Source organism: Magallana gigas, chromosome 1 (assembly GCF_963853765.1).
Source record: "Magallana gigas chromosome 1, xbMagGiga1.1, whole genome shotgun sequence".
Classification (NCBI taxonomy): Eukaryota; Metazoa; Mollusca; class Bivalvia; order Ostreida; family Ostreidae; genus Magallana; species Magallana gigas.
In genome coordinates, this window is record NC_088853.1 from 18,551,718 (window position 1) to 18,578,795 (window position 27,078).

At 35.2% G+C, this 27,078-nt stretch overlaps 1 protein-coding gene and 1 long non-coding RNA gene across 4 annotated transcripts; one reads left to right on the forward strand and one right to left on the reverse strand.

Annotated features, from left to right (window-relative positions):
* Window positions 1-181: 181 nt before the first annotated feature.
* Window positions 182-26,758, reverse strand: LOC105342278 (colorectal mutant cancer protein). Of its 3 annotated transcripts, XM_066084754.1 has the most exons (17): window positions 26,418-26,758; window positions 25,753-25,879; window positions 25,181-25,307; window positions 24,368-24,534; window positions 12,879-12,992; window positions 12,227-12,369; window positions 10,947-11,041; window positions 9,995-10,170; window positions 9,311-9,574; window positions 5,631-5,743; window positions 5,280-5,394; window positions 4,381-4,937; window positions 3,758-3,986; window positions 3,379-3,534; window positions 2,657-2,877; window positions 2,263-2,365; window positions 182-1,916 (listed from the first exon to the last, which is right to left on the reverse strand). In XM_066084754.1, exons 1-17 carry the CDS (start codon window positions 26,567-26,569, stop codon window positions 1,842-1,844), a joined length of 2,934 nt encoding a protein of 977 aa, XP_065940826.1. In that variant the 5' UTR covers window positions 26,570-26,758; the 3' UTR covers window positions 182-1,841. The 3 variants fall into 3 exon arrangements, with proteins under 3 accessions (XP_065940826.1, XP_065940831.1, XP_065940830.1); XM_066084759.1 differs by lacking the exons at window positions 24,368-24,534; window positions 25,181-25,307; window positions 25,753-25,879; window positions 26,418-26,758 and adding an exon at window positions 15,420-16,370; XM_066084758.1 differs by lacking the exons at window positions 24,368-24,534; window positions 25,181-25,307; window positions 25,753-25,879; window positions 26,418-26,758 and adding an exon at window positions 13,657-14,402.
* On the forward strand, window positions 14,774-26,314 carry LOC117688686 (uncharacterized). The gene is made up of 2 exons (XR_010714037.1): window positions 14,774-14,963; window positions 25,732-26,314. It is a non-coding gene; the product is annotated as an uncharacterized lncRNA (long non-coding RNA).
* Window positions 26,759-27,078: the final 320 nt, after the last annotated feature.

Below are 27,078 nucleotides of genomic sequence, written 5' to 3' on the forward strand. Positions count from 1 at the left end.
CTTGTTAACTTCCGATTATTTTAAGATACTATTTTTTTTAATGCTTCCACCCCCCCCCCCCCCCACACACACTTTTCAACTTACAATTTTAAAATGTACTTATGGTAGGAAATGCATCATATTAAATTCTAAAAGATGTGTTCTGAGAAAAAGATATTTTTTAAATATGTATTTACATGCCTTTCTTTGCTTCTCATTAGCATTATATTTTTTTATTTAATTTCTTTATTCATTTTGATTTTTTTTTTTAAAAATTAATCTAGTTTTTAATTTTTTTTTTTCATTTATTTTTGTTTTTATTTTAAATTTCTTTTATTTTTATTTTTTTTTAATTTATTTTGGTTTTTTTGGTTTGTTTATTTAATATGGAAAGGGGGGGGGGTGTGACCCCCATATTTAGGTGGAGTTAAGAACCATGGGGGTGAGAGGGGAGGGGGAGGGGGTCTATATCAAATGCCTGTGAGATTAAATATGACAAAAGTTAATAAATATTTTCGTCACAACGAAAGATGAATACTGTCTCATGAAATATTTTAACAGATCTTCTCAAAGGGTGGATACATGGTAAATGTTTGACAAGAACAATAACTCTTGTATCAATGATGATCAGAAATGAATTTTCAACATAATCACATACTAATAAATACAAACTTTTTGATGAGATCAAATACCTCATCGGTACATGAATGAAACTGTTACTCCTGCTTAGCAATAAGGTACAATCAATCAAGAACAAAATTGAAAAATTTTGGTACAGGACATCAATCTTATTGACCATGTTACATGTAATAATAAATAAAATGTAATAATGTAATGAAGTTTTGTAATATCATACTAATACTGTTTTCACGAAATGCAATATTACAATGGATTGATACATTCTTTAAATACTACTATATTTCACACACCATACAGTAAAAAGATTTTTTTCCTCTCAAATATGGGATCTCTTACACATAAAATATGTTGACACTGTGCATATACATACAAAAGGCTGCAAAAATTTGCCTGTAAATTTACTTAAAAAAGACAATATTAATACACTAAGAATTACACACATGTATCAAATGAATAAACACTACAATATATGCAGTTGATAATATGGCAGAAAAAAATGCTTGCATGAACATCACATCACCATAATTTGCTTAGCAAAATTTGAAATGAAATATCACAGAGTCCTATAAATACACGCCTTGTCCCAGAATTCCTCAAGTATCTCTAATTCATATCGGATAATTCTAACTCCTAAGTTTTTCAACTCTAGATAGCCCTTAGTCTGCTAAAGTTTTACCATAATCAAGCCCCATTTATGGTATAAACTCATGTTTTTATAAAGCCAGTCTGAACCGATCTTTTCCAATTTTGGATCACTCCAAATCACAAATCCAAAATTGGTCTCATTAATAGCACCATTTCTTGTTCCCATTTCGACATCTTTTGCACCCTTTGCAATCTGATGTCATTTGTCTTGTTCGGTGGTACACAATAGTCCAATTAAATCTTTTCCACATCACTTGTGGAAAAAACATGACCATGAATGGTCAGTATGCATTTTTTTGGCTGTTTTATCACAGATCCCTCACAGCTCAGAGAAATTGCCGCCATTTTGTTGCCAGTATCCAGAGTTTAGTATCCACAATTCAACCATGATACCACTGCATGTTACAACTATATCCTCCATTATGTAAAATCTCAATTGTGGATACTGGCAACTGATCCTGCATGTGGAATGCTATCCTTTGTGAATTTCCAGCGGTGGGATATTAAGTCACTATCCTGTATCTAGAATACTATCCTCCTGTTGAACTCTGTTAGCGTAATGGCCAGATACAACCATTTTACAGAGAAGTCTCGTTCGGGGGAATACAGCCAGCATTTTCCACAGCAAGCAGCCTCTGTTTCAACATATGCACCTGTAAACAACATGGAAATCCTTATATGGTTTTGATAAGATAATACAACATATACGGTAAAACATATGAAAATGGTCATATGAAAAAAAAATCTTTCAAAGCACCAGGTATCAAATGATTTTTTTTACATAACTAGGATATTTTTAATAAGATAATTTGGCCGTCTTGCTTATCATGACAAATGGGGACTTTAACCTGTGTGCATTAGTGGTATAAACTAAAATGTTGCTTCCTTTCACCCAAAAACATTTATAATAGAATATTCACATAGATCGTACAAATATTTTTCTATGGACAACTACAAGAGAGAAAAGAGCGGTAACTGGCCTTCCTTCACCCCCATTACCTGGGCCTCGTATCTCTCTGTCAGGGCCTGGATCTGGAACTCCAGTTTCTTGAGTTTTCCTTGGTACTTCTTTTTGGTTTTCTCAAATGCAGCAATCAAGGCACTGTTAGAAGAGAAAACATTTTTTTTTACCCAAAGAAAAGTACAATCATCACAAATTACAATGAATTTAGAGTACCATTCAATGACCCCTTTGTGCATACAAACAATTTGAACCCATGACTTCTTTTACACAATCAAACATCCTCTGTATCACTGAGGTATCCTGACCTATTGACTTTCTTAAGTTCATCCATAAACTAAGCCAAACATTTTAAATCTTTACTACATGTACAAACAATATAACAGATCTACTTTTTGTGACCTTGACCTTTACCACTATATTGACCCTGACCTGTTGGCTTTCTTGAGGTCGCTCACAAACTCGGCCGACTGTTGGTGCCGGATCTCCGAGTTCCGAGACAGCTTCTCCAGTGCCACCACCAGCTCCTGAACGCGCGACTTCAGCTTCCTTTCCCTCTGTAGGGCCTCTGAAAGGTCATGACTCGACCCGTCTGTAAGGTCATGTGACATCTTGTTGGCCAATGGAGTCTCTGAACCCTGCTGCTCTGCTTCCTGTATAAAAAGGCATAGCAATTTACACTATTGTTTTTTTCTATTAAGACAAACTGGCTAATGCATGTTTATAACTTTATACATAAAAATTAAAATGAAAAGTAAAGATATCAAATTTAATATTGTAACACTGATGTATAACTATTCATGTCATTGTGATATTATATAGACAAACATGTAAATACAAGAATGTTTTTGCAAGATGGAGTTAAGATCTAGGTTATCTTAGGACCATAACCAATATATAGCAATCATTAACATATAACCTGCAACTATCCATAACACCTGTACACACCTGTGACTAGTTGTAACACCTGTACACACCTGTTACTACTTATTATCACCTGTACACACCTGTGACTACTTGTAACACCTGTACACATCTGTGACTACCTATTTACACCTGTATATACCTGTGACTACTTGTAACACCTGTACATACCTGTGACTAGTTGTAACACCTGTACACACCTGTGACAACCTATTATCACCTGTACACACCTGTGCCCTGTTGCTCTCCTCCACCTCGGATTTGAGGTGCTCTATCTGGATGACGTAGGCCTGTTCCCGCGACTCCTTGCCGCTCAGCCTCAGCTCCAGGGCACTCTTCTCTTTCTCCAGCAGGTAGTTCTGGGCACGAAGCTCTGCTTTCTCCTCCTGTTAAACAAACAACACCAAAACATTTTCATCCCTGTTCCCCTTTCTCTAATTAAAAGTGCTTCTATTAGCTAATTCATACTAATAACTCATAATTCTGCATGAAACATTCATCATATATTCTTCTAAATTGTAAGACTTAAAAAAAATAATTGTACAACCATTCTTCTTTTCAGCTCACAAATAAAACAACTCTAAGCAAAGTAGCATATTTATGACAAACCTTCATGGCCATGAGTTCCTGCATCAGGACTGCATTCTCAAGGTCTAGTCGACATGCCTCATTCTGTCGCGGGGGGTCGTGGATTGGAGCGTCCATGTGGAGGCTCTCTAGCTCCATCACTGTGGATTTGATGGAGGCCCGCTCCGCCTTCAGCTGGTGGATGTATTCCCGCAGTTTCTGCTCCTCCGCTTTTGAGAAGTCCTCAGAGTAGCAGCCACTACTGCTGGTGCTGGAAATACAGAGAGAGATTCTGATGAATAAGGGAATTTCATCTTAACAGTATACAGTCACAGGAAATATTTTTTTCTCTTTCTATGACTCTTCTTCTCTCTCATTCTTCCTTTGACTCTCTCTCTCTCTCTCTCTCTCTCTCTCTCTCTCTCTCTCTCTCTCTCTCTCTCAAAACTTACTTTGAAAATAGCAAATAAGAAACAAAACAATCGTCATTCAACAAAATACAGATAAAAGCAGAATCATTTCAATATAAAAATATTTGTTAAACTTTCTAAACAGTTTTATAAATTCAACCAAGATATTCTCTGACATCTTAATTTTGGACAGAAGTGCAAGTTTGTAAACCATTAAACCCTGAACTTTGTTAAGAATGTTTCAAAGATAAAAACCTCGCTGTGTGAGTAGAGGTATCTTCCCAAGGATTGACTCCGAAATTCCGATCCAACTTCTGAATCAAATGTCGGGCCACATTTTCGGCCGTTTTGCGAGTATTTTTGGATTTCTGAGCGAGTTGGTTCAGCTCCTCTGTGGACTGCGGCGAGCTTCTGAGCCCCTGCGCAATGCCCGCCGCTCGACAGTTCGACAACGTGAGCCCCAACTCGCTCTCGGTCAACGACAAAACGACATCGTAGGCCTCAATGATCTGATCCGAGTAATTCAATCCCAGCTGCAAAGCCGTGTTGTTAGACTCGTACTTCCCAATGAGCACGCTCAAGCGATCGGACTGAGATTTCGATTCTTCAAGAGTGAGACTCAGGAGATCATTCTGAGATTTCAAGCTGTCGATCTTGCTGTGGAGCCTCTCAAACTCGATCTCGAACTCTTGGACCCTAGTCTCGGTGAGCTCTCCCCCTCCCCCAGTGTACAGGGTCTGCACGATCTCCTGCATGTTGGATCCCTTCTGCATGTTCTGCACTAGATGCTCTGCCACTTTGGTGTTTGGAAGCTGTGAAAACACAGTTTTCTAATATTAGCTTTAACATACAATAAAAAAAAATGTATCACTGTGCGAGACAATGTCTATAATAATCTCCAAGGTCTTTGCTTTAACATAACATATACCATATTTTTTTGAAAATTTATTACAGCACTAGATTTTCAATGTTCATAGATTTCTTTGATGCCACAGATTAATAATCTCCATGTTCTTTGCTTTAACCTAACATATACCATATTTTATGGAAAATTTATCAACAGTGGTAAATTCTCCATATTTGTGTTTATTACATATACAAGTCTTGCTGTACAATAATGAACACTGTTGCAGCAGTGGGGGACTGATACTTACCCCTCCTGACTCGAGCTCACAGCCCAGCACCGGGCGCTCATTTGAGCATGTCTTCAACTTTTTGAGCTCGGCAACTTTGGCCACGGGGAATGTTTCATTGTTGGACAACTGAGATCTGAAGTTTTGAAAAATTTCTGTTATTGCTGCTGCCAAAATAAAAACTTCAAAAGTTCATAAAAGATTTTAAATTTTGTTTAAATAAAAGCTCTGAGCAATGTTCATAGAATGTAATAATTTATTTATAGATAGCTTAATGCATAGAGTTACTAGAGTTATCTTTCATAACGCTGATGTTTCATTATTACAGTGATATTTGAGAGGGACACTTGAACATTCAAAGTCTGTACTTACCTATCTGTGGGGGTGTGGGCTGGGTGGTTCTTCGTGGGGGTGGAGGTTCGGCTAGTCTGAGGGGAGGTCTTCAGATGCTGGGGGGACATTTGCTCTGTCCGAATTTCATGCACCTGTAAAACGACAAAGTTTGATATAACTTTACTCTAAAAACTAAAACAGTGAACAGACATAAAGCAATACTATGCCCACAAAAAAATTAATGAATTTTATGAGAAATAAATTTTCATTATCCTTTGCCAAAGGTTTTTCACTTTCTCAAATGTAGAAAAATTTTAATATATCTTATAAAACATAAAAACAAAAAAAACAAGAGGCCCATGGGCCACATCGCTCACCTGAGGAACAATAGTTATGATAAAATCAGCTCAATGAAGTCATAATACAAACTATCTGGACAATGTACAATAATACATGTAGATCCTGTATAAATAAAATCCATTTTCCCCTGGATATTCTTATGTTTATAATCATTAGTCCCTTTTCTAACAGGATGATTTTATAGTCATATCATATGTTGAGTATTGCAATTCTCAAAAAGATCCCTAACAATAGTTTATATATGGGATATAAACGTACATCAAACTCTGAACCTTCTTGTGAGGCCAAAAAATTGTCCTGGGGCCAAAATCTTAACAATTATAAAGAATCATCTGGCTGATTAGTTTCTGAGAAGATTTTTAAAGATTTACCCTATATATTCCTTTGTTAAACTTTGACCCCCCCCCCCCATTGTGGCCCCACCCTACCCCTGGGGATCATTATTTTCACAACTCTGAATCTACACTACCTGAGGATGCTTTCACACAAGTTTCAGCTTTCCTGGCTGATTAGTTTCTGAGAAGAAGATTTTTAAAGATTTACTCTGTTTATTCCTATGTAAAACATCGACCTCCCATTGTGGCCCAAACCTACCCCCAGGGGTCATGATTTTCACAAATTTGAATCTACACTACCTGAGGATGCTTCCACACAAGTTTCAGTTTTCCTGGCTGGTTTCTGAGAAGAAGATTTTTAAAGATTTACTCTATTTAATGTTAAACTTCGACCCCCCCATTGTGGCCCCAACCTACCCCCAGGGGTTATTATTTTCACAACTTTGAATCTACACTACCTGAGGATGCTTCCACACAAGTTCCAGCTTTGCCGGCGGATTAGTTTCTGAGAAGAAGATTTTTAAAGATTTACTGTATATATTCTTATGTTAAACTTCGACCCCCCATTGTGGCCCCACCCTACCCTCGGGGGTCATGATTTTCACAACTTTGAATTTACACTACCTGAGGATGCATCCACACAAATGTCAGCTTTCCTGGCTGATTAGTTTCTGAGAAGAAGATTTTTAAAGATTTACTGTATATATTCCTATGTAAAACTTTGATCCCCCATTGTGGCCCCACCCTACCCCCGGGGGTTATGATTTTCACAACTTTGAATCTCCACTACCTGAGGATGCTTCCACACAAGTCTCAGCTTTCCTGGCCGATTAGTTTCTGAGAAGAAGATTTTTAAAGATTTACTCTATATATTCATTTGTTAAACTTCGACCCCCCCCCCCCCCATTGTGGCACCACCCTCAGGTGAGCTAAAAAGGTTAAGTTTACAATTCAATAAGTTGGTTTCTGGAAGAACAGACTTTGAAAATTTTCGTAATAAATATTGACAATTTTTTTACTTTTTTAATCTTTAGCTTTTAAGATCTGTGTACAAACATAGAATTGTGAGCAAATCTCTGTATCTTGCTTATAATTCGAAGCTTAACACTCAAATATGGTTAGTAAATAGAAATTGTAGGGTAACAATTAAACACAAGAAACATGCACTACGTGTATAACAAATAAAGAACACAATTTATTTTTTCGAAATGAATCATATATATACATGTATATACCTACATATTTCCATCAGCGATAGCAAACTCTATTTAAACTGAATAAACTCGAGAAAATGCTGAGCATCTCAACAAAACCCTTTTGTATTAATCTACCATTACGCAAAAGATAATGCCGAATTACCGATAGACTGAATTGTATTTCACTACCCCTACATCAGATTTTGCTTATTTTGCGCAGGTAAACTGTTAACTGTTTGATTTACCGTAGTCTCTGTTTTATTTGATACGTAAAAATCACGAAATACAGACGATAGTTCCCAGGTTACAAAGCATAAATAATGAAAACGAAACGAAAATCACAACAAGCTAACACCAACGTCATGTGTGAAAACTGTCAACGCATTGAAATATTTAGCCTCAATTTACTTCACAAAATCGGCACCAATATAGTTTGCATGTTTCAAAAATTTCCCTTCATACGCGAACGGTTGCATAGCAAGTAAATTCATCATAGTCAGATCGACCCTTTTTCGTATAATGTCATGGCTGCTTTAAACAAGGAACCTCGTTTTAGAAGTATGGAATACGAGTCTTGGTAAAATGGGTATGCAAACCCGGGCCGTGGCAAAATAAAAGCCGGGGCAGATCGGCAATCGTCAATTCCAAATACGCATTATTTTGCAGCAATATTAACAGCGAATACACATATACTGGTCCATCAAATATCCCGAAATTTTAATGAGATTGGCAGATTAATACCTGCCAATCTTTTGTTTTGCTCAGACCAAGTCTTGCCTATCCATTTTACCGTTGGTAATTCTACCGTATGCCGAGCCCGAAGCTATTAAACTGATTGTTCAAAACACGCATTTCCTTTATTATTATTTTTGTAATAACTCAGATTTGAATCAGAATTAGCACTTAATTTTTGCAATTTATATTTTCCTTCCCATAAGGATAATTTATGCTAAACTACGTTGAATTGAACTAATTGGTTCTTGAGAAGAAGATTTTTAAAAATGCATTTTTAAAAATCTTCTTCTCAAGAACCAATTAGTTCAATTCAACGTAGTTTAGCATAAATTATCCTTATGGGAAGGAAAATATAAATTGCAAAAATTAAGTGCTAATTCTGATTCAAATCTGAGTTATTACAAAAATAATAATAAAGGAAATGCGTGTTTTGAACAATCAGTTTAATAGCTTCGGGCTCGGCATACGGTAGAATTACCAACGGTAAAATGGATAGGCAAGACTTGGTCTGAGCAAAACAAAAGATTGGCAGGTATTAATCTGCCAATCTCATTAAAATTTCGGGATATTTGATGGACCAGTATATGTGTATTCGCTGTTAATATTGCTGCAAAATAATGCGTATTTGGAATTGACGATTGCCGATCTGCCCCGGCTTTTATTTTGCCACGGCCCGGGTTTGCATACCCATTTTACCAAGACTCGTATTCCATACTTCTAAAACGAGGTTCCTTGTTTAAAGCAGCCATGACATTATACGAAAAAGGGTCGATCTGACTATGATGAATTTACTTTTTCTACAGTTTCAAGGTTTTCTCCGCTTTGAATACAGATCGGACTTTTATTTCTGCAATTTATATTCGCCCTCCCATAAGGATGCTTTGTGCCAAATTTGGTTGAAATTGGATAAGCGGTTTTAGAGAAGAAGTTCAAAATGTAAAAAGTTTACAGACGGACAGACGGACGGACGGACGGACGGACAGACGGACGGACAGACGGACGACGGACAAAATGTGATCAGAATAGCTCACTTGAGCTTTCAGCTCAGGTGAGCTAAAAAGGGAAAAATTTATTTCCCTTTGCGGGGCCTCACCCTTTGCCTGAGTTTATCCCGTTCCTCCCTCAGACTGCCAATCGCAGCCTTATGCATATTAAGCTCCACCTCCTGTCTCTGGACAGTCTCCTGTAACATCATGGCATCCTGTCTCAGCGAGAAGATCACTTCCTGTAGGTAGGCAGGGTCAGGGTACTCATTAGGAGGGGGTGGGGGAGGGGGGTGGAAAGTGGCCGGTCGAAGACCACGTGGTGGGGGTGAGGGGGGAGATTCCAGGTCAAGGGCATCTATCTGTTTACAGGCCTGTAAACAAAATAACAAATACAGTTATAGATCAAATACTTTACATATCAGAAGATTTATAAATAAAATACTTTGTCATGAATAAGCATTTGTTGAAGGGGTATCGTAATAATTTTTAATTATCAGTAATAAGCTACAGCAAATACAACACAATAATCATACATTGCTAAATATTGTAAAGTAATTGCTAGATCTCATCCTACAAATACAATTCATAATCAAAATAGCGATGAATATATAACCAGACTTATATGAATGTAAATGTAATTCATACACTAATGAACAAAATGAGGAATATATCATTCAGTTTTAAATACCAGCAACATGTTCTACTGGTTCTCCATTATTTTTAACTACTAAGAAAAGTAAACCCAGAATTCCACATCCTGAACTTGTTCCCACTACCCTTGTGGTCCTTACCTGTAGCGCTAGCTCCTCGACGCTGTCATTGTCCTCAATATCACACAGTGCAGCCTCCGTGTTATTGCCCTCCTCTGTGCCCTCTTGGCCCGCCCTCATTGGCTGGTCCTCGATCACATTGTCTAGGGCCGTCACCACTTGGGATATCTCTGTGTTCAGATCGTTACCCAGGATATCTACAATAGTTAAGATTTCATCAATACAAACAGGTTTAAATGGGAAATAATATTATGATATATCTAGTAAAATCCTGTACATTTGCAGGGGTCATTTTTCATTGATTGAAAAGTTTTTATTGCATATTTGTGAGGACTATATTTCATGGACCAATTTTCATAAATATAGATGAAACATCATAATTCATTGAGGAGGTAAATTTTTCGATGTAGCAATGGAATCAAAAAAACTTGAGCCGCCTTCAACACTAATGATTTCAATATATATGAAGAACTCGTCAACCAAAGGCAAATGTGCCTTTATAGGGACATACGAGTCAGACTTAGATGACATAACGTGTTAAGAGGGCTTGATGGTCATGGCCGTATTGACCTCCTTGTACAAGAACAGCTCTATATAGAAATATAGGAAAATACCAAAATTTTAAAGTGAAATATTTGGGTTTTCTCTTTACTAAGTAATAGTTTATAGATATACAAATCATATCTTAAGATGTTAGGTGGATCTGATGGTTAATTTGTTGACCATTCTGCCTCTTTAAGACCAATTTCAATTTCAATTTTCAATTTCTTTATTTACCAATTAAGGGCCCTCAAGGGGCAACATGAAGATTGTACATACAACATCCAATGTACATAAAACATTCATTAAAAATATACAAGAGGGAAAGAGTTGGATGATTGAAAGAGCTAGGACAGACATGAACATTAATTAGTATATATATGTATGTTTCTATACACTCAATACAATGTCTTAAGACCTGATCGATCCTGACCTAGACTGTTGGCCTGGGACTCGTTGGCTGCCCGGCTTCCTCCATCGTTGCTCTTGTTGCTCTGGACGGCAGAGTCTTCATACTCATCCTCCTCCCTGTAATAAAGGTCAAAGTGCATCAAAGGTCATACACCTCTGTAAAAAAAGGTCAAAGTGCATGTAAGGTCATGTCTCTGAACTAAATCTCAAATACATCAAAGATCAATAATCTCTGTAATAAAGGTCAAATCTTCTCGTCACAAGACATAATTAAACATGTTATCTTGAAAATATGGAAAGGATAAATTATCTGAAGAAAAAAGTTGTAAATGTTTATTCAGTGAAAGTTTTAATTGATTTTGTTTTTACTCCCTGGATGCTTTGCAAATGAGATTTCCATCTCAAAATGCTTATCAAACACCAAGTTTCACACATTTCCATAGACATTTAGAAATTTTAAGTGAACAGAGGAAATGACTTGCTTGATCATAACATACCAGCATCAGAGAAAACACTGTAGAGAAGTGTCAACAAACCCAATGCAAGAGACCATTAAGCATGTTAAAGCCTAGAGACATACAGTAAATGTTAATCAATAGACAGTTATGAAACCATTATTTGTACTGTCCCTGAGCCTCTGAGTCACCCACATCCAAAACTGAGACCCCCCCCCCCCCCAACAAGTCATTCCCTCTTTTCGTCCAATCAACACTGTGACAGTTGATATTCGTTTATCATCCCTATTTCTGTCTTTGATCAACTTTAACAACAGTACTCTATGAAATCATTACATTCTCTCTCTCTCTCTCTCTCTCTCTCTCTCTCTCTCTCTCTCTGGGGGGATTAACTCCACACTGTACTGTATTGATTTCAGATCCTCCCATTAAATTTGTACTGAGGAGTGAGGAGGAGAAGCCAGCATCAGTTAACCTTTGACAGCTACTGTACCCCGTGTCTCCCTCTGGGACAGGGTCGTTAATTATGATGCATCTCTGAAAATTTTGGTTACTAGATCTGTCTGCATACATATTCAGAAGTAGCTGATCGATTCACGAAAATACTGCATACATATTACATTTGGCTTTGAGTTCTTTTTAAGAGTTTTTGGCGAAACATAGCTTCTACTAATTAAAATACATTAAATTTCATTCATGTGTATGATTGAATATACATACACTCAGAGATGCACTTATTCAAATAACTGTATATGCTAATTTGTTGAAAAACCAATTTAATGTACACACCAAACTTAATTTGTTTACAGTAACCCATTTGTTACTCCTCAGATTTTTTCCTCCATACCTGATGACATTAATTTGGTGCCTCTCTATCTTTTTCCTTAGCTCTGCTATGACACTGTGGAGTTCGGTGATCCGCTCCTCGTACCGTCCAGCTGTGATGTCCAATCTCTTCTCACACTCATGTTGGAGTCGCAACTTGTCTGCCTGCATAACAGAGAACAGGAATTTTAAAGTATTCGTATTTGCTGTAAAAATTTTTGGGACCATTGGGGTTAGATTAATGTAGACAAATTCAACACTAGTATTCTTTCTCACACTCATGTTGGAGTTGCAACTTGTCTGCCTAAACAGTGACCAAAAGCAAATAAAGTAAATCTTCATGCAAAAGTTATCGGGACATGGATTAAAGTGTCATGCAAATAAATTTTCTGTCTCAGAACAACAAAATGATGTGATCATGTTACATAAAAATGTAAATTAAAAAAAAACCAATATAAGGCCCTATTTTCATAGACAGTTGTCTTATTAGTGTAATAAGTGCATTTGGAGCCAACTTCTCATAAAATCTATTTGCTTTAATCATATGTTAGCATGTAGCTTGAAATTAGAGACAAAACAGGTAATATATTCCCTGTAAATTAAGAACAAGCATGTAAGTTTACAATAGGATTTGGATTCCACAGACCCAAAAGATTGGTTTCATTGGTCAATACCTGCAGCCGATTGACCTGTTTCTCCAAGATATCCCTCTCTGACGTCACATGATGCAGCCTGTTGTTCAACTCTATTATCTCCCCTTTCAGTGACGTCAATGCCGCTAGATGGAGCTGCAAGATAGAGATTCATTACCATATTTTAGATTTTTCTAGATCATTAAAATTATAAATTCTATATCTTAGATAGTAAACTAAAATCCTGGACTAAATTTCATCTTGGCTGCTGAAAAGAATAGTAGATCAGTAAAATAATGTGGCAATAGTAAAAAATGGGATACATGAATATTTGAGGAACACCTTGTAGATAAATGAAATTTCAAACAAATATTCAAAATTCAAAGGTCCTTTTTTTTTATATTGATCAGTCTGTCCATTGGGACCTCGATATTTGTGGTAGATATTTTGAATATTTTGAACTCACTTCAAACTGCTATGGAGTTTAAACATCATTGAATCAGGAAACATTTTTCTTTATTTTTTTAACTTCCTTCAAAAAAAGTCAAGAACCTAGATAGTGCTCAAAGCAAAAATCATACAGGATTCAAAAAGGGAAATCTATAAAATGTTTTACCCTGCATGATCAATTTACTTTCATAATATTAAGCTAACATTGAGTCTATTGTTTATCTGTATTTTTAGATAAGTTTGAAAGCATAAGGTTGGACCTCTTGGAAGAATTAGGTCCCTACTGAAGAAGCCAGGGACACATGTCAAATACAGTTTGTAAATACATGTGTTACTAGTATTATTCAAGAATATGCGGCCATAATCTTACATATTCAGGCTCCTGTTTTCTGACAAAGTTTAACACTGACACCGTATTTCTAACACTTCTGTTCTCTCGCAGTCTTTCACTGACAGTGATGTGCATATTTCTGGTTTTTATTTCCTTTTCGTCGTACGACCACGATCGCTTGTAAGAGTGGCCTGGAGGCAGAGTTTTATTCTGTGCTGGCGGAGTCGTAAGCGCCTCGTATTTTGAAAGACGCTGTTGCACAAGTTCTCCGACTTTCCTCTCCTTTTTGGAACCCATTTTGACATGAAGTAAAATCTAAGGCAAAATTCTCATCATTTTCTTTACTCTCTGTATGTCATGCCTGTAGCATTTTATAAGAAGTAAAAATGTCAATTCTAAAAATCTCTTTGAGCCACAGTCGTCATGATGTTCATATGTCCATGAAAGTCAAATCAAAAAGTTCAACTTTTTTATATATTTGGTGATATTTCAATAATATGCATCTCGAAAACAGGAAGCTACACATCAGTTTAACATGCACTAGCACTGCAACCAATGTTTTCCGAATCAAATGATCATTCTAGTCAATATCTTCTTTCATAATACCCAGGGATGCAAATCAACAAAGATTTCACAATCTTAATCCATGTGTCCCAGATTTGTTGTTCACACACACAGTCATTTTAACTCCGACACAAAAAGTCCCTTCCATTTATAACACTGTCATATAACCCAATAAGGACATTTCAAAGATCATCTATTCCATTTCATCACATTTTATATTTTTTTTTCCAAATTTTGCTATAATTATGAAACATTTTAAAAAATACTTGCTCTTTTTTCTCAACGAGGCAACAAAAGGACATTGTATATTCAGTACTAGAAATAATGCAACATTTAAAGACAAAAACTTAAGGTACAGGTTTGTGAAAATTCAAGTTTCCTAAATTTTATTTCCGATCTTAATATTTTCTAATCAAGTCATATTTAATAGATGTGATATAGACAGAGTCCCTTTATGGGGCCCCCAGGATCTATAGCCTTAACAAGACTCAAAAGCTAATAATGCGAGGAATCAGGAAACCACAGTTCCTTCCTCAATTCTCCCTCATCCAATACTTTGTATGTAAAACATAATCACGGTCATCTGTGACTCTTGAAGTGAATGCCTCCTTTGAATGAAATCAAGAGTACTACAGAAAAAATGTTTAAGTTTTATATAACCTAGTATGACTGGTGTAATATGGTGCTATAATTGGCAGTGGGCAAGCATCCGAATGAGCTTAGCATCGGGTCCACCAGGCTGAAAAATGTTAGTTAGTACAGGTACACACAAGACTGGAGATGTAAGTACTTTCAAATAAACATGTATTTGTATTGAATACGGTAGATAAAGTTCTCTTTCATACCACCTCTCTGAGTCTAATTTTAACATTTTTCACATAAACTTTCTATATTTATTTTGTATGTAGTAATGGGGGGGGGGGGGGGGCATAATCCAAGGGAGCACTGTGATGAGAGGAGAGAATGAGAGAGAGATGCTAGAGAGAGTGTGGGTAATGGAAAGAGAAAGAGGGAGAGAGAAATAGAAACAGTACTAGGGAGTGAGAAGAAGCAGAGATAGGTGAATGTAACGAGAGAGAGAGAGAGAGAGAGAGAGAGGTGTGAAAAGAGAGCGGGAGAGATGAGCAACAGATAACACTGAATGGCCACACACCACTCACAGAGTCAATGACTGATACACACATGAGTTAATACAACTCACAAGTCAGGGCGGAAATGAATGAAACAGACAAGATCACCTGACACGAGGGGTTATCCTCCACACAGACATGTTGTTTGGAGTTTCCATGGTAACCGTTCACATAAATCCTCTCGTAGGTGTGGGACTCTGAACTATCATCGCCTTCCATGTAAAAAATTTTTTGTTAAATTGTTAAAAAGGTAACAAATATCTAAAGTTTCCTTCAGACGCTACAATAATTTCTGTTTCCTGATGTGAATATCCCAAAGATTGCTTCACAGAATTTACGGTGTTCTCTTAAAATGCCTCCCATTTTGGCTGAGATAAATCTCCAACGTTAGACAGACACATCTAACACATGTTAATACTGCACAGTGGAACACTTCGAAAAACCTTACGATATATGCTCACAATTTTTCACAGGCAAATATTCCTCACATCCAAAACTGCTTCAACTTATTGTAACCATAATCATATTAATTCTGAAGCATGTTCTTGATAATCAACAGTGTTTGTCCACATGATCCAGCCCATCTCTCTAAGTCCAAATTCCATTGATTCTTTCTGTATTGGCTTTTTACCAGCAATCATCTACGATATGCTAGGTTTTTTTTAAGGTTTGTAAATAATCCTGATATGTTGAAAAATGCTTCAGTCTGTTTAACATTGATTATTTAGATCAGAATCACTATTCATTACTAATTAATTACTTAATCAATTAGTCAGATTAAGTTTCCTCTAATAAATAGATGATAATACTGATAAAAAGTTGTTTAGGGATTAATTTCAATTTACTCAATCAGATTAAGAGTCACTCATTGAAAAAGCATTTGTTCTCCAGAAATCACAACAAAACTGAATTTCTCTGGCTCCAATGGCCAGTAATTCCATTCTCTTTTAGACAAAAAATGTAAAAAGAATCACAAAATGTGGAATTAATTCTCAATAAAATGAGTATCCAATTTCTTCAATAAATTTGAAGTGCACTAATTATAAAATTAATCTTTTCACTATTATCTACACAATATTGGCAATCTTCCTAAACAAACTCAAGTTGAATTACGGTATATAGCACACTTCATTTATATGATATTCTTAGAATAAGTTTTTAAGTCCACTTATTCAGTAAGTTCACAACCATATGTATTACTATCTAACCACACACACACATGAATCCTGTGAGCTTTAATGGCAGTATCGCTATAACATCTAGATTTTACACTATATTGCTCCAGTCAATATTTCTGCACTCCTATACTCCACAACTCCACTGTTGCATATGGAGACCTTCTTATGCAATGTTCCAATGATCATAAACTCCGCCCTAGAGCTATTCTGGATCCACAGATTCCGATGTTCTTGATGTTGAAAACACCCACGCTTCAAAATGTCATCTCAGTTAAAAATGATTTTCTTATCTGCGTTTATCGCTTCACCTCGGATAAGCCAGGCTGTACGTATGCTTAATTCATCAAAACCTATGTAACATTTAGTGAAAATAGTTCATCTCTCCATCATCTTTTTGATTATACCAATGAAACCAGCAAGTCTTTTTCTTACAAATTTATTGAATATTCAGATATCCTATGCCGTCTGCAATCACTTCTAAGTTACAACTTTTTCCATTAATTTCTTTATTCTTTCTCTCTTTCAAGAGAAAATGACAAGTGCCTTCTGCTACTGTCAATAGAGTGTTCCTTTCACAAATCCCCATTGAACTGTCTCTCTTGCTCAAACGCTACTGAAAATTCTTCAAAAAATGATTCATTCATCAGGAAAGAAAAACAAACTTCTGCCCCCAAGCAAATGGCAGAGAGCAATAGCAGACTGTCTGCTCCCCGAGGGCTTCTGGTTTTCCATCAGATGTTTGTGTACACAGTAGCAATCTATTTATCAATCTCTGATGATGTTGATGCTTCAAGTATAGATCAGAAATACATGTAAAGCGTTTATCTATAGTTACAGTAATTGTCAATTAGTTAATCCCCAATACACCATTTATAAGGCATCTGACGTCAAGCCATTCATGCTGTGTGCAATTATAAAGCTATCATCATTAATGCCCCTGTTATGAAAGAACGATTAAAAAAAGGAACTGTGGGATAGCTTCCTGTCCCAACTATCATATCAATGAATGTCCTCAAGGGGTCTTAACATTGCGGAAAAAGTGGCATGTCATATCATTGACCTAATTTCAAATCTAAAATATCCTAAAATTTTACTTATATTTTCCACCTTAAGTCCATCTATTTAGTACCATGTTTACTCAGATTTCATAGTGTACAATTAAAATGTTCATTAATGCAATTGTAGCATGTTTAATCTAAAATATTTTAATTTTTTTTTTATTTTTTTTTGGTCTTTAAAAGGTGCAGTTTATGGAAATTTGCACAGACTGTACATGATCTAAAAGGATTTTTTTCTGCTGTAACTACCATATTTCCTTGACGAGGACCAGTAATTGAAAATGAAACTTCGATCATGCTATTGAATACCCCTTACACAAAGAGATGAATTACTATTGCTAGTACAATATGATGTACATTGTATATATCTTTTCTGTTTAAAAAAAATATTTTTTACAGTTTTGTTGAAACTCAAACCTCTCTCTAGAAACAAAATGGGTAATAAATATAACCACATTTGTGTTCTCATGTCTACAGGTTATCGACATCTCAAACATGTTTAAAAAAGATTGAAAACACCAGAATCTGCATCATACATGGATCCATTCCAGAAGTCTGCAGGTCTTCAATAAAAACAAAAAATCCACACAACCTGTAGAACTTCAGATGGTGCAATAGAGTGCATATATGCATGTCTGCATGCAGGGAAGAATGGAGCATGTGAATTTTTCTGAAGAATTCCCCAACAGTCTGCTATTGGATCAATATATTAGAACTGTGCTCCTCACCATTCTATCTAGGGGTCCCTCGATTTGGTATGCAAATAAAAACAGAATTAAGATGCAGTTTTTTCACCATGGAAACTAATAGAAGAGTTGGTCCAATTTTCGTCTTTGTCTGATAACCTGGACTGTGTCTATGGAAAGCGGAAAAGGGAAAAGGGGAAAATGACCCCCAAGATGAAAGCATGATGGTTTTCTTCTCAGACAAATATAAACTTTGATGCTTTTATTCTTGGAATCAATTGCAATTTTACTGCATGAACTTCAATAAAAGTGATTTATGGGATCATAATTTTCTTGGAAGCATGAAGAAGAATTTGCCAATTAGCGAAGCTGCAAAAAAGCCAGCATGTTGAATTGTGAACATATTTCCTTCTTTTTTATATCATTTTTCTTCCAGCTTTGTATTAATTTAATAATGGCTTCAAAAACATTCCAATTTACTGCATAAATATTGAACCTAGAGACACCTGTGTAAAAGTTTCAAATATTAAAACTTATCAAAGTCAGATAAAATAATTATCGAATTGACTTTATTAATTATCATTTAAAATTATAAATGAATAATTCTGAAATTTAATATAGTAAAATAACCCTTAAACTTGTTTCATATTAACACACTGAATTGAAACAGAAGCTATATGAATTAAACAAGAAATACTGATGGTATAAATTGGAAGGCAAAAAAAAAGAGGAAAAAAACACAGCGGTGATAAAAATCAATTTCCATGTTGCATCCATCCTCATTTTTCTCTCCCCTATAATTTTATTACCAAAAAAAAATTCTTTAATTTTCTTCTAACAACAAAGCCCATTCAAGACCGATAAAACCGGACAAAAAAACACTCAAATCGTAGCTAATGACTCTCTGGCTTCAAACACAAGCTTCACTTGAGATTGACAAAGTAGTAATCCATTATACATGGAATCCAACAGATGGCTATTGATTACTTAATCAGAGAGTCAACACCATTCCACAATAACTCCAAAGCTCTTGCTGAATTGTACTTTTTCAGCATAAACTCCAGTTAATATTAATTACGATCCCATGGTAAAGTTACATGGTTCCCTCCCTTTTTTTTAACTCCCTTTTTTATGCTAAAATTTAGCTCAATTTAACAGATTTATCAGATTATCCTGAATTTTTTTAATCTGATTCAATTGACTTTCTTGGTAATGTAAACACGGATATTTTTGCAATGTTTACTCACCTCTAGACAAAAAACAAGTGGTATTTGATGATTTTTTCTCCCTGGTATTTTTCTAGTTCTCTGACATATTTAAAGATATTGATCTGACAAAGATTAATCTAATCTTCTGAGAGGAAATTTGAGGGGGTGTTTGCAAAATTATCTGATTCCATCAAAAACAAGAAATAAAATTACAACATTGGTTTTTTTTTAATTCCTTATTAAACGCGAGAAAATAATATTCATGTAAAAAATTTCCCTTTTAATAATTTTCATACAGTGCTGAACTTTAAGAAATCATATTAACAAAACACTGATGCTTGCAATTTTTTATTCTAGAGATTGATACCAAACAGAATCACAAAAACTTTTCTGGTTTGTGGGGATGTAATTTCGCTTGCAGTGTAACCGGCATAATTTTAATAAATATCAAACAAATGCTTGTATACATAGATGTTCATGGGGATGTTAATTCTTGCAGGCAAGGGTTACCTACAAAAGCCACGAACATTGATCCCCCACGAACAATGACGACTCCATAGGGGAAAAAAGTAACCCATACAACTGATCCAATCATTAAATTTATATTTATAAATTCTTCAATTGAACTAAGAATCCATCTAAATGACAGAATCTTGTTCTGACAGTGTTACAGTGTAAATCTAATTTGTTTCCTGTCGCCTTGAGAACTCAAAAGGAAAATCAATTCTGAAATAAAAACTTGTGAAGCTAATTTGTCTGAAAAAATAAGGAGTTTGGGAGTTGGAATCTGGAGACATAGAAGAAGCTTGCTGTCTTTAATGAGCAGACAACATCAATAATTCAAAGATACCTTCACCGTTATGGTTTAACAAACTTATTTCTATGTTTCACTGTTTAACACACCTTGAAATAGTTTCTCAAATCGGCAGAAAATTACTTGATTAGGATAGAAAGCATGATGGATAAGAAATATATATGTCAAATACGCGAAAAAATGTGCAATTTTAGATAAACAAGAGGCCCATGGGGCCACATCGCTCACCTGAGCAACAATTGGCGTTCAAAAGATATTGTGCCATATGGTCCCTCGGTAGAATAACAAAAAATAAATATTGTCAAGTATTCGAATTTTACACTTATTTTTGCATACACGTAATATTTGACATTGTACCTTTATGAAATACTATTTTTTACCAGAATAAGAAAATCCTACGCAAGATATAAAACTAAACATTTGGTAGGGGTACACTGTTAAGTTGTTTAAAACTTCCAATTCCCTATATTTTCGTTCTGCCCCTCCCCCCCCCCACTTTGTAAAGCGATCAAAATATAGGAGAGCATATAGGTACATTTGTTTCATCAACTACTTACTTGTTATTGTATTTAAAAAAAATATATAATAGTTATTGTATTTTATTTTAAAAATCCTACATGTACAGATGTGAAGAAGAAAATTGTACCTCAATGTGCTCAATTCCTCAAATTAAAACATTCAAAAATTTAATTTGTCTTCTCCATTATAATTAAATGACTGTTATTTACCTCGCGTACAAACCAGGATAATTTTCCGCTGTGATATTTTCTTAGGAATAGCGATAATTATTTTATCCCCATAACAGAAATGTGTCAGAACTATGGAAACTGTTTTAAAGAAGTCGTTTTTATTTACTCGTGTCTGAAAAACTATCAAAATTGATGTAGATTTCACATTATTTATTGTATAATGAGGGGACCCCAGAGAGTAGGTATATACAGAATATCATTCTTTTATTTTGTTTGTACAAGTATTTAACATACTCTAATTCATATAGAATTTCTAATGTTCAACCAAAATTTCAGCGTCAATCGTAGAATTATAAGCAAGATACAAAGCTCACAGTTTCCCTAGGTTTCAGTCATATTTTGTTGATATGACTTTATTACATTCAGCTTAAGATTTTTAACTTGGTATTTCCTATTCAGCATTTAAAATGGAAAAAAAGAATGGCCTAAGATTTTCAATTCTTTTATTCACTCAAGACCAGTTCATTGGTATTTAAGGTTCAAAATCAGTTTATACAAATGTACACAAACACAGTCAAGGATCACATGTACAGTAGGAGTAATAATGACGAAAAAAGGTTAAGTTTACAATACAATAAGTTGTTAAAATTGGTTTCTGGCAGAACAGACTTCTTAATAAATATTGATATATTAATAAATATTGACAAATTTTTTACCTTTTCAATCTTTAGTTTTTAAGATCTGTGTACAAACATAGAATTGTAAGCAAATCTCTGTATCTTGCTTATAATTCGAAGCTTAACACTCAAATATGGTTAGTAAATAGAAATTGTAAACAATTAAACACAAGAAACATGCATGCACTATAACAAATAAAGAACACAATTTATTTTTTCGAAATGAATCATATATATACATGTATATATACCTACATATTTCCTTCAGCGATATCAAACTCTATTTAAACTGAATAAACTCGAGAAAATGCCGAGCATCGATCTCAACAAAACCTATTGCATTAATCTACCATTACGCAAAAGATAAAGCCGAATTACCGATAGAATGAATTGTATTTCAGTACTTTTTTGATACATCAGATTTTGCTTAATTTGCGCAGGTAAACAGTTAACTGTTTGATTTACCGAAGTCTCTGTTTGAATTGATACGTAAAAATCACGAAATACAAGAGTTCCCAGGTTAAATTACAAAGCATAAATAATGAAAACGAAACGAAAATCAGAACAAGCTAACACCAACGTCATGTGTGAAATCTGTCAACGCATTGAAATATTTAGCCTCAATTTACTTCACAAAATCGGCACCAATATATTTTGCATGTTTCAAAAATTTCCCTTCATACACGAACTGTTGCATAACAAGCAAATTCATCATAGTCAGATCGACCCTTTTTCGTATAATGTCATGGCTGCTTTAAACAAAGAACCTCGTTTTAGAAGTATGGAATACGAGTCTTGGTAAAATGGGTATGCAAACCCGGGCCGTGGCAAAATAAAAGCCGGGGCAGATCGGCAATCGTCAATTCCTAATACGCATTATTTTGCGGCAATATTTACAGCGAATACAAATATAACTGGTCCATCAAATATCCTGAAATTTTAATGAGATTGGCAGATTAATAACTGCCAATCTTTTGTTTTGACCAGGCCAAGTCTTGCCTACCCATTTTACCGGATGCCGAACCGAACCGAAGCTGAACACGCCTTTCCTTTATCATTATTTTCGTAATAACTCAGATTTGAAACTGAATTAGACCTTAATTTTTGCAATTTATATTTTCCTTCCCATAAGGATAATTTATGCTAAACTACGTTGAATTTGCCTCGGTAGTTCTTGAGAAGAAGATTTTTAAAAATGCACCCCCCTTTTTCTACAGTTTCAAGGTTTTCTCCGCTTTGAATACAGATCGGACTTTTATTTCTGCAATTTATATTCGCCATCCCATAAGGATGCTTTGTGCCAAATTTGGTTGAAATTGGATAAGCGGTTTTAGAGAAGAAGTTCAAAATGTAAAATGTGATCAGAATAGCTCACTTGAGCTTTCAGCTCAGGTGAGCTAAAAAGGATATTTTCAAAAATGTCATTCAGTTAACATGACAAACTCATGACCTGCGGTTCACAAGCCTGATACTTTAACCACTGAGCTATGACAATACGCATCTGAATCGATTGATACAAACAGTGTAACAAAACATTTAAAATGCCATCTTGTGACGCAGTTGTCTTAAAAAGTATAAGTCTCGGTGGACTGAACTACCTTAATCTAAAAGTCTGTTTTGAAAGTTTTGAATTATCTTCCTTACTATGTTAACACCGGCATAGTGGCATTTAAGATCATTTATACTAAGTTGTTAAATCATATTACATAATAAATTTCCCCCAAACATTGTAAAGTAATAATATGATATAAATCAATCTCAAACAGTTTAGTACAAATTACCATATGTTAAACTTTCCAGACTGGAGTTTTCTGGATTTTTTGATTAGCTTTGTTGGTCACAACCGAATTTAGTATATATTATTTTAATTATACAGTATATCCAGTAATTTTTGCAATGATCTAATTTTCGCTTTTTAACAAATACTTTTACGTCGCAAAATATTGAGTATGCAGAAATAATATTTGGTATTATTAGCTATTAGAAACTTTTATATCACAAAAAATACTGACGCAAATAACTTCTAGGTAAAATTTGAGATTCCTTTACTCACTCTGTTGGCCATGTCCAAATAACACAATATTTTTACACTTTTCACTTCACTGTGAAAATCTACATTCCTCTCACTAACAATTATTCTCTCACCAGAGGTCGTGCTACACAAGCTTCGCTTACACCTCTGTAAATGCCCGATGTACACCTCTGTAAACACCCGATGTACAAGATTCTTGTACAAACTTAAACAATGTGCAAAATGTAATTAAAATCTATGTAATTGTTCCTTTTGTCTATAAATATGATCACGAATAATTAAATTTAAATCTTTAACGCCGTTATTTATTTCTATTTCAACGTTACTGGGAGAACTATTTTGTGGAGGTAAACATTAAAATATGATCACATGATCTTGTTTGACAGATGTTTGAAAAATCAGTTTCTGTACCCAACTGATTCATCAATGATATTACATATATCAGCAGCAATGTCATCTCCTGTGATGTTTTTAAACATGTCCTCAAAGTCATTGCCCGTCGATGACTTCCCTTCAAGGAGATTGTACAGAAGAAGCGAATCAACAATGCCATGTGCTCGCCATGCTTGTTTTGATCATGTGACAGACTATTTTTCCGGCATCGACAAAGGAGTAAGCAAAGCTTGTGTAGCACGACCTCTGGTGAGAGAATGACTTACATCTACACATTTACCATAAATTATATGCATGCACCAAAGACCAGAATATACTCACTCTATTTGCCACGTCCAGAATCTCCATCCCGATGCTGTCGTCCTGGACGATACTCAGTAGCCGGGGATTGTGGGATTCCACCAGCTGCTGTAGACTGGCTGGTTCCGGACTCATGTCCCGGGCTCCACTGTCGTAGTCCAGGCTGTCGGGCTTTCCAGAGCATGCTCCTGTCATAAAAATTATTTTCTCTATATAAAATGCCATCAAAAAAATTTATGTACAGTATTGGTTCTCGGGCCAAAATTTCAAAATAAAATACGAAAAATTTCGACCCCTTTAGTCATCAACTTTCCTCATCTTGAATATTTCTGAGCCATGCACTTGTTATTTTATGATTTGAATTGAGAACTAAGTTGAGTTAAGTTGGGTTAGAGCTAAATCCTCAGCTTTCCAAAATAAAAATGTATTCAAAATCACTTTGATCATTACTGCAAATGCTCTTAAGATCCATTTTTCATGACTTCTGAGATTTGAAAATCATAATGGCTTTAATATTTGTTATTTATAAGTTGTCAAGTCAAGAAATTCCAATGTGTGGTTTAAATCATGTATACGTGTAAGAGTAATTCCCCTTGTCCTAAAAACATCTCCTGGGTATATATAGATAATCTTACAAAATATTTGAACAATTCAGCCATCAGATAAATCTTTCAAGATTTATTATTTTAATTAAAAGAAAGTGGTATAATAAACTGCGTATCAGGGTCAGAAAATATTAAATTCTAATTTGATAAAGTTTCATTAACACTTTCACTTCTGATTGAAGACAATGCCCTTCGTAAACAAATAAGTAACATTTTTTATAGTTCTTACCCAGGCTATCGCTGGACATTGTTGGCCAGGAAGTGACATTGTCTGGATGACGTAATGCCCCGCTCAAGTCTGAGTCAATTCCTTGATCCTCCACCCCAAGACTTAGATCAAGCTCTTCGTTCTGGACCTAAAAGATCACACAAATATTATCATCTATCTAGTGTTGAAAGATGTCAGTTCTAAAATTGCATATACATAGACAGATTGTGAGACAGAGAAAAAGAAAGAGAGAGAGGTGAGAGAAAGGATGCATTAAAGTGTATATAACAATGTACCTATGTGAATTTTCAAAAAGAAAGAAAAATAAAAGTGTACGAGAGAGAGAGAGAGAGAGAGAGAGAGAACAGAAGACAATGCAAGAAAATATAGACTTTCAATACATTTTTTATTTTAATTTTTAAAAAGTTTGTCTCATTAAGATATTCTTGCTGCATCGTGTTGATCAATATAATTGAGGAATTTGTCTTTTTCAATACCTTAACTGTATGTTGCTGCCGTTGATACATTTAGAAAATCTACCGGAATATAATTGTTATGTTTGTGTATTTTAGGTAGTATGACAGTTTTGTTACCTGTCCGCGGAATCGCAGGAAGTCCTGGAACGTGATCTTGCTCTGTGACTGCAGTCCAAGCTGATCCATGATCTCCTCAGCCATGTCCTCCATGTTGAGCTGGCGACACATGTAAATAAAGTCCCCACTGAAAGTGAAAACGAAACAATGTATATTAATTACATTTACAGGCACATAATATTCCCCAGCACAAAGTTGTCAATCTTATTCCAGTAAATTGTTACCAAAGGTTTTAGAGTGTTGTTTCTTAAATATGTTCAATATTTATTTCTTTATATGTATAAATGCCAAAAACTCTATCTTGGATATGATTTAACTCTGAAATTGTCAAATCATAACAGTTGCTTTATCTAAGTTTAAGATGAATTTACCTTGATTTGGCAAGACAATGAGAGATAAATCATTCTCTTAGAATCAATTTCAAGATTAAAATTAAATCTCTTTTGGGTATAAAAAATACTATTATTGCCTTCAGCTTCAGCCAGTTAGTTTGACTTACATTATATTAATTATATGTATTGTATATTATGTAACAAGGCTTTCAGAAAAGAAAAGAGAAAAATCATGCCCATTGTCAGATTGTGTATCGTTCAGATTTCAACTTTAGACATGTTAGAAATACAGAAAAGTGGGATCCGCAAGGTGAGCCTAGATTTTTTCTTTACCTGTCCAGAAAGCCATCGCCGTCCCCATCACAGCTGCTGAACAAGCGCCGCAAGCGTTCCTCCTCTCCCGTACTACTGGAATTACTGCCCGTGGAGGATCCCGAGCTTTGAGAGACAGGGGTCGCATCGCAGCCAACATACATATCCTCCATACTACATAACTAAGAGTCTGTTCTGCCGTCAGCCACGGCGGGGAGCTTTGCGTGAACTGCTTACAGAAATTTGGGATAATCCGTTGTTTCGAGAAAATTTTGTTTATTATTTTTTTGGTAGCAGAAACCGGAAGTGAAAAATTTAGCGACACCTGCTGTTGTATTTTGATCCCGATGAAAAAAATTGATGAGATGAATGCTCCCCTCCCGACGGCGACCAGCGCTCTGTGAAAGATAATGTCTATTATAAAATAGGGGTAACGTTATAAAAAAAACCATAAAGGGACAAAACAATTAAAATACCCTAGATTAAACATGTTAAATCTAACCAAAGACGTAAATAACATTTATGTTTATGTCTCTGATCTAACGTTGACTTAGATCTGTTAGATTATTTCAATGAAGAACATCGTAAAAATTACAATAATAATATAGTACATGAATTGTGATTTTTGCCCCATATATTAGATCGGTAGATAGTTTTTCATTATTTGTTTTTTTTTCTCTCT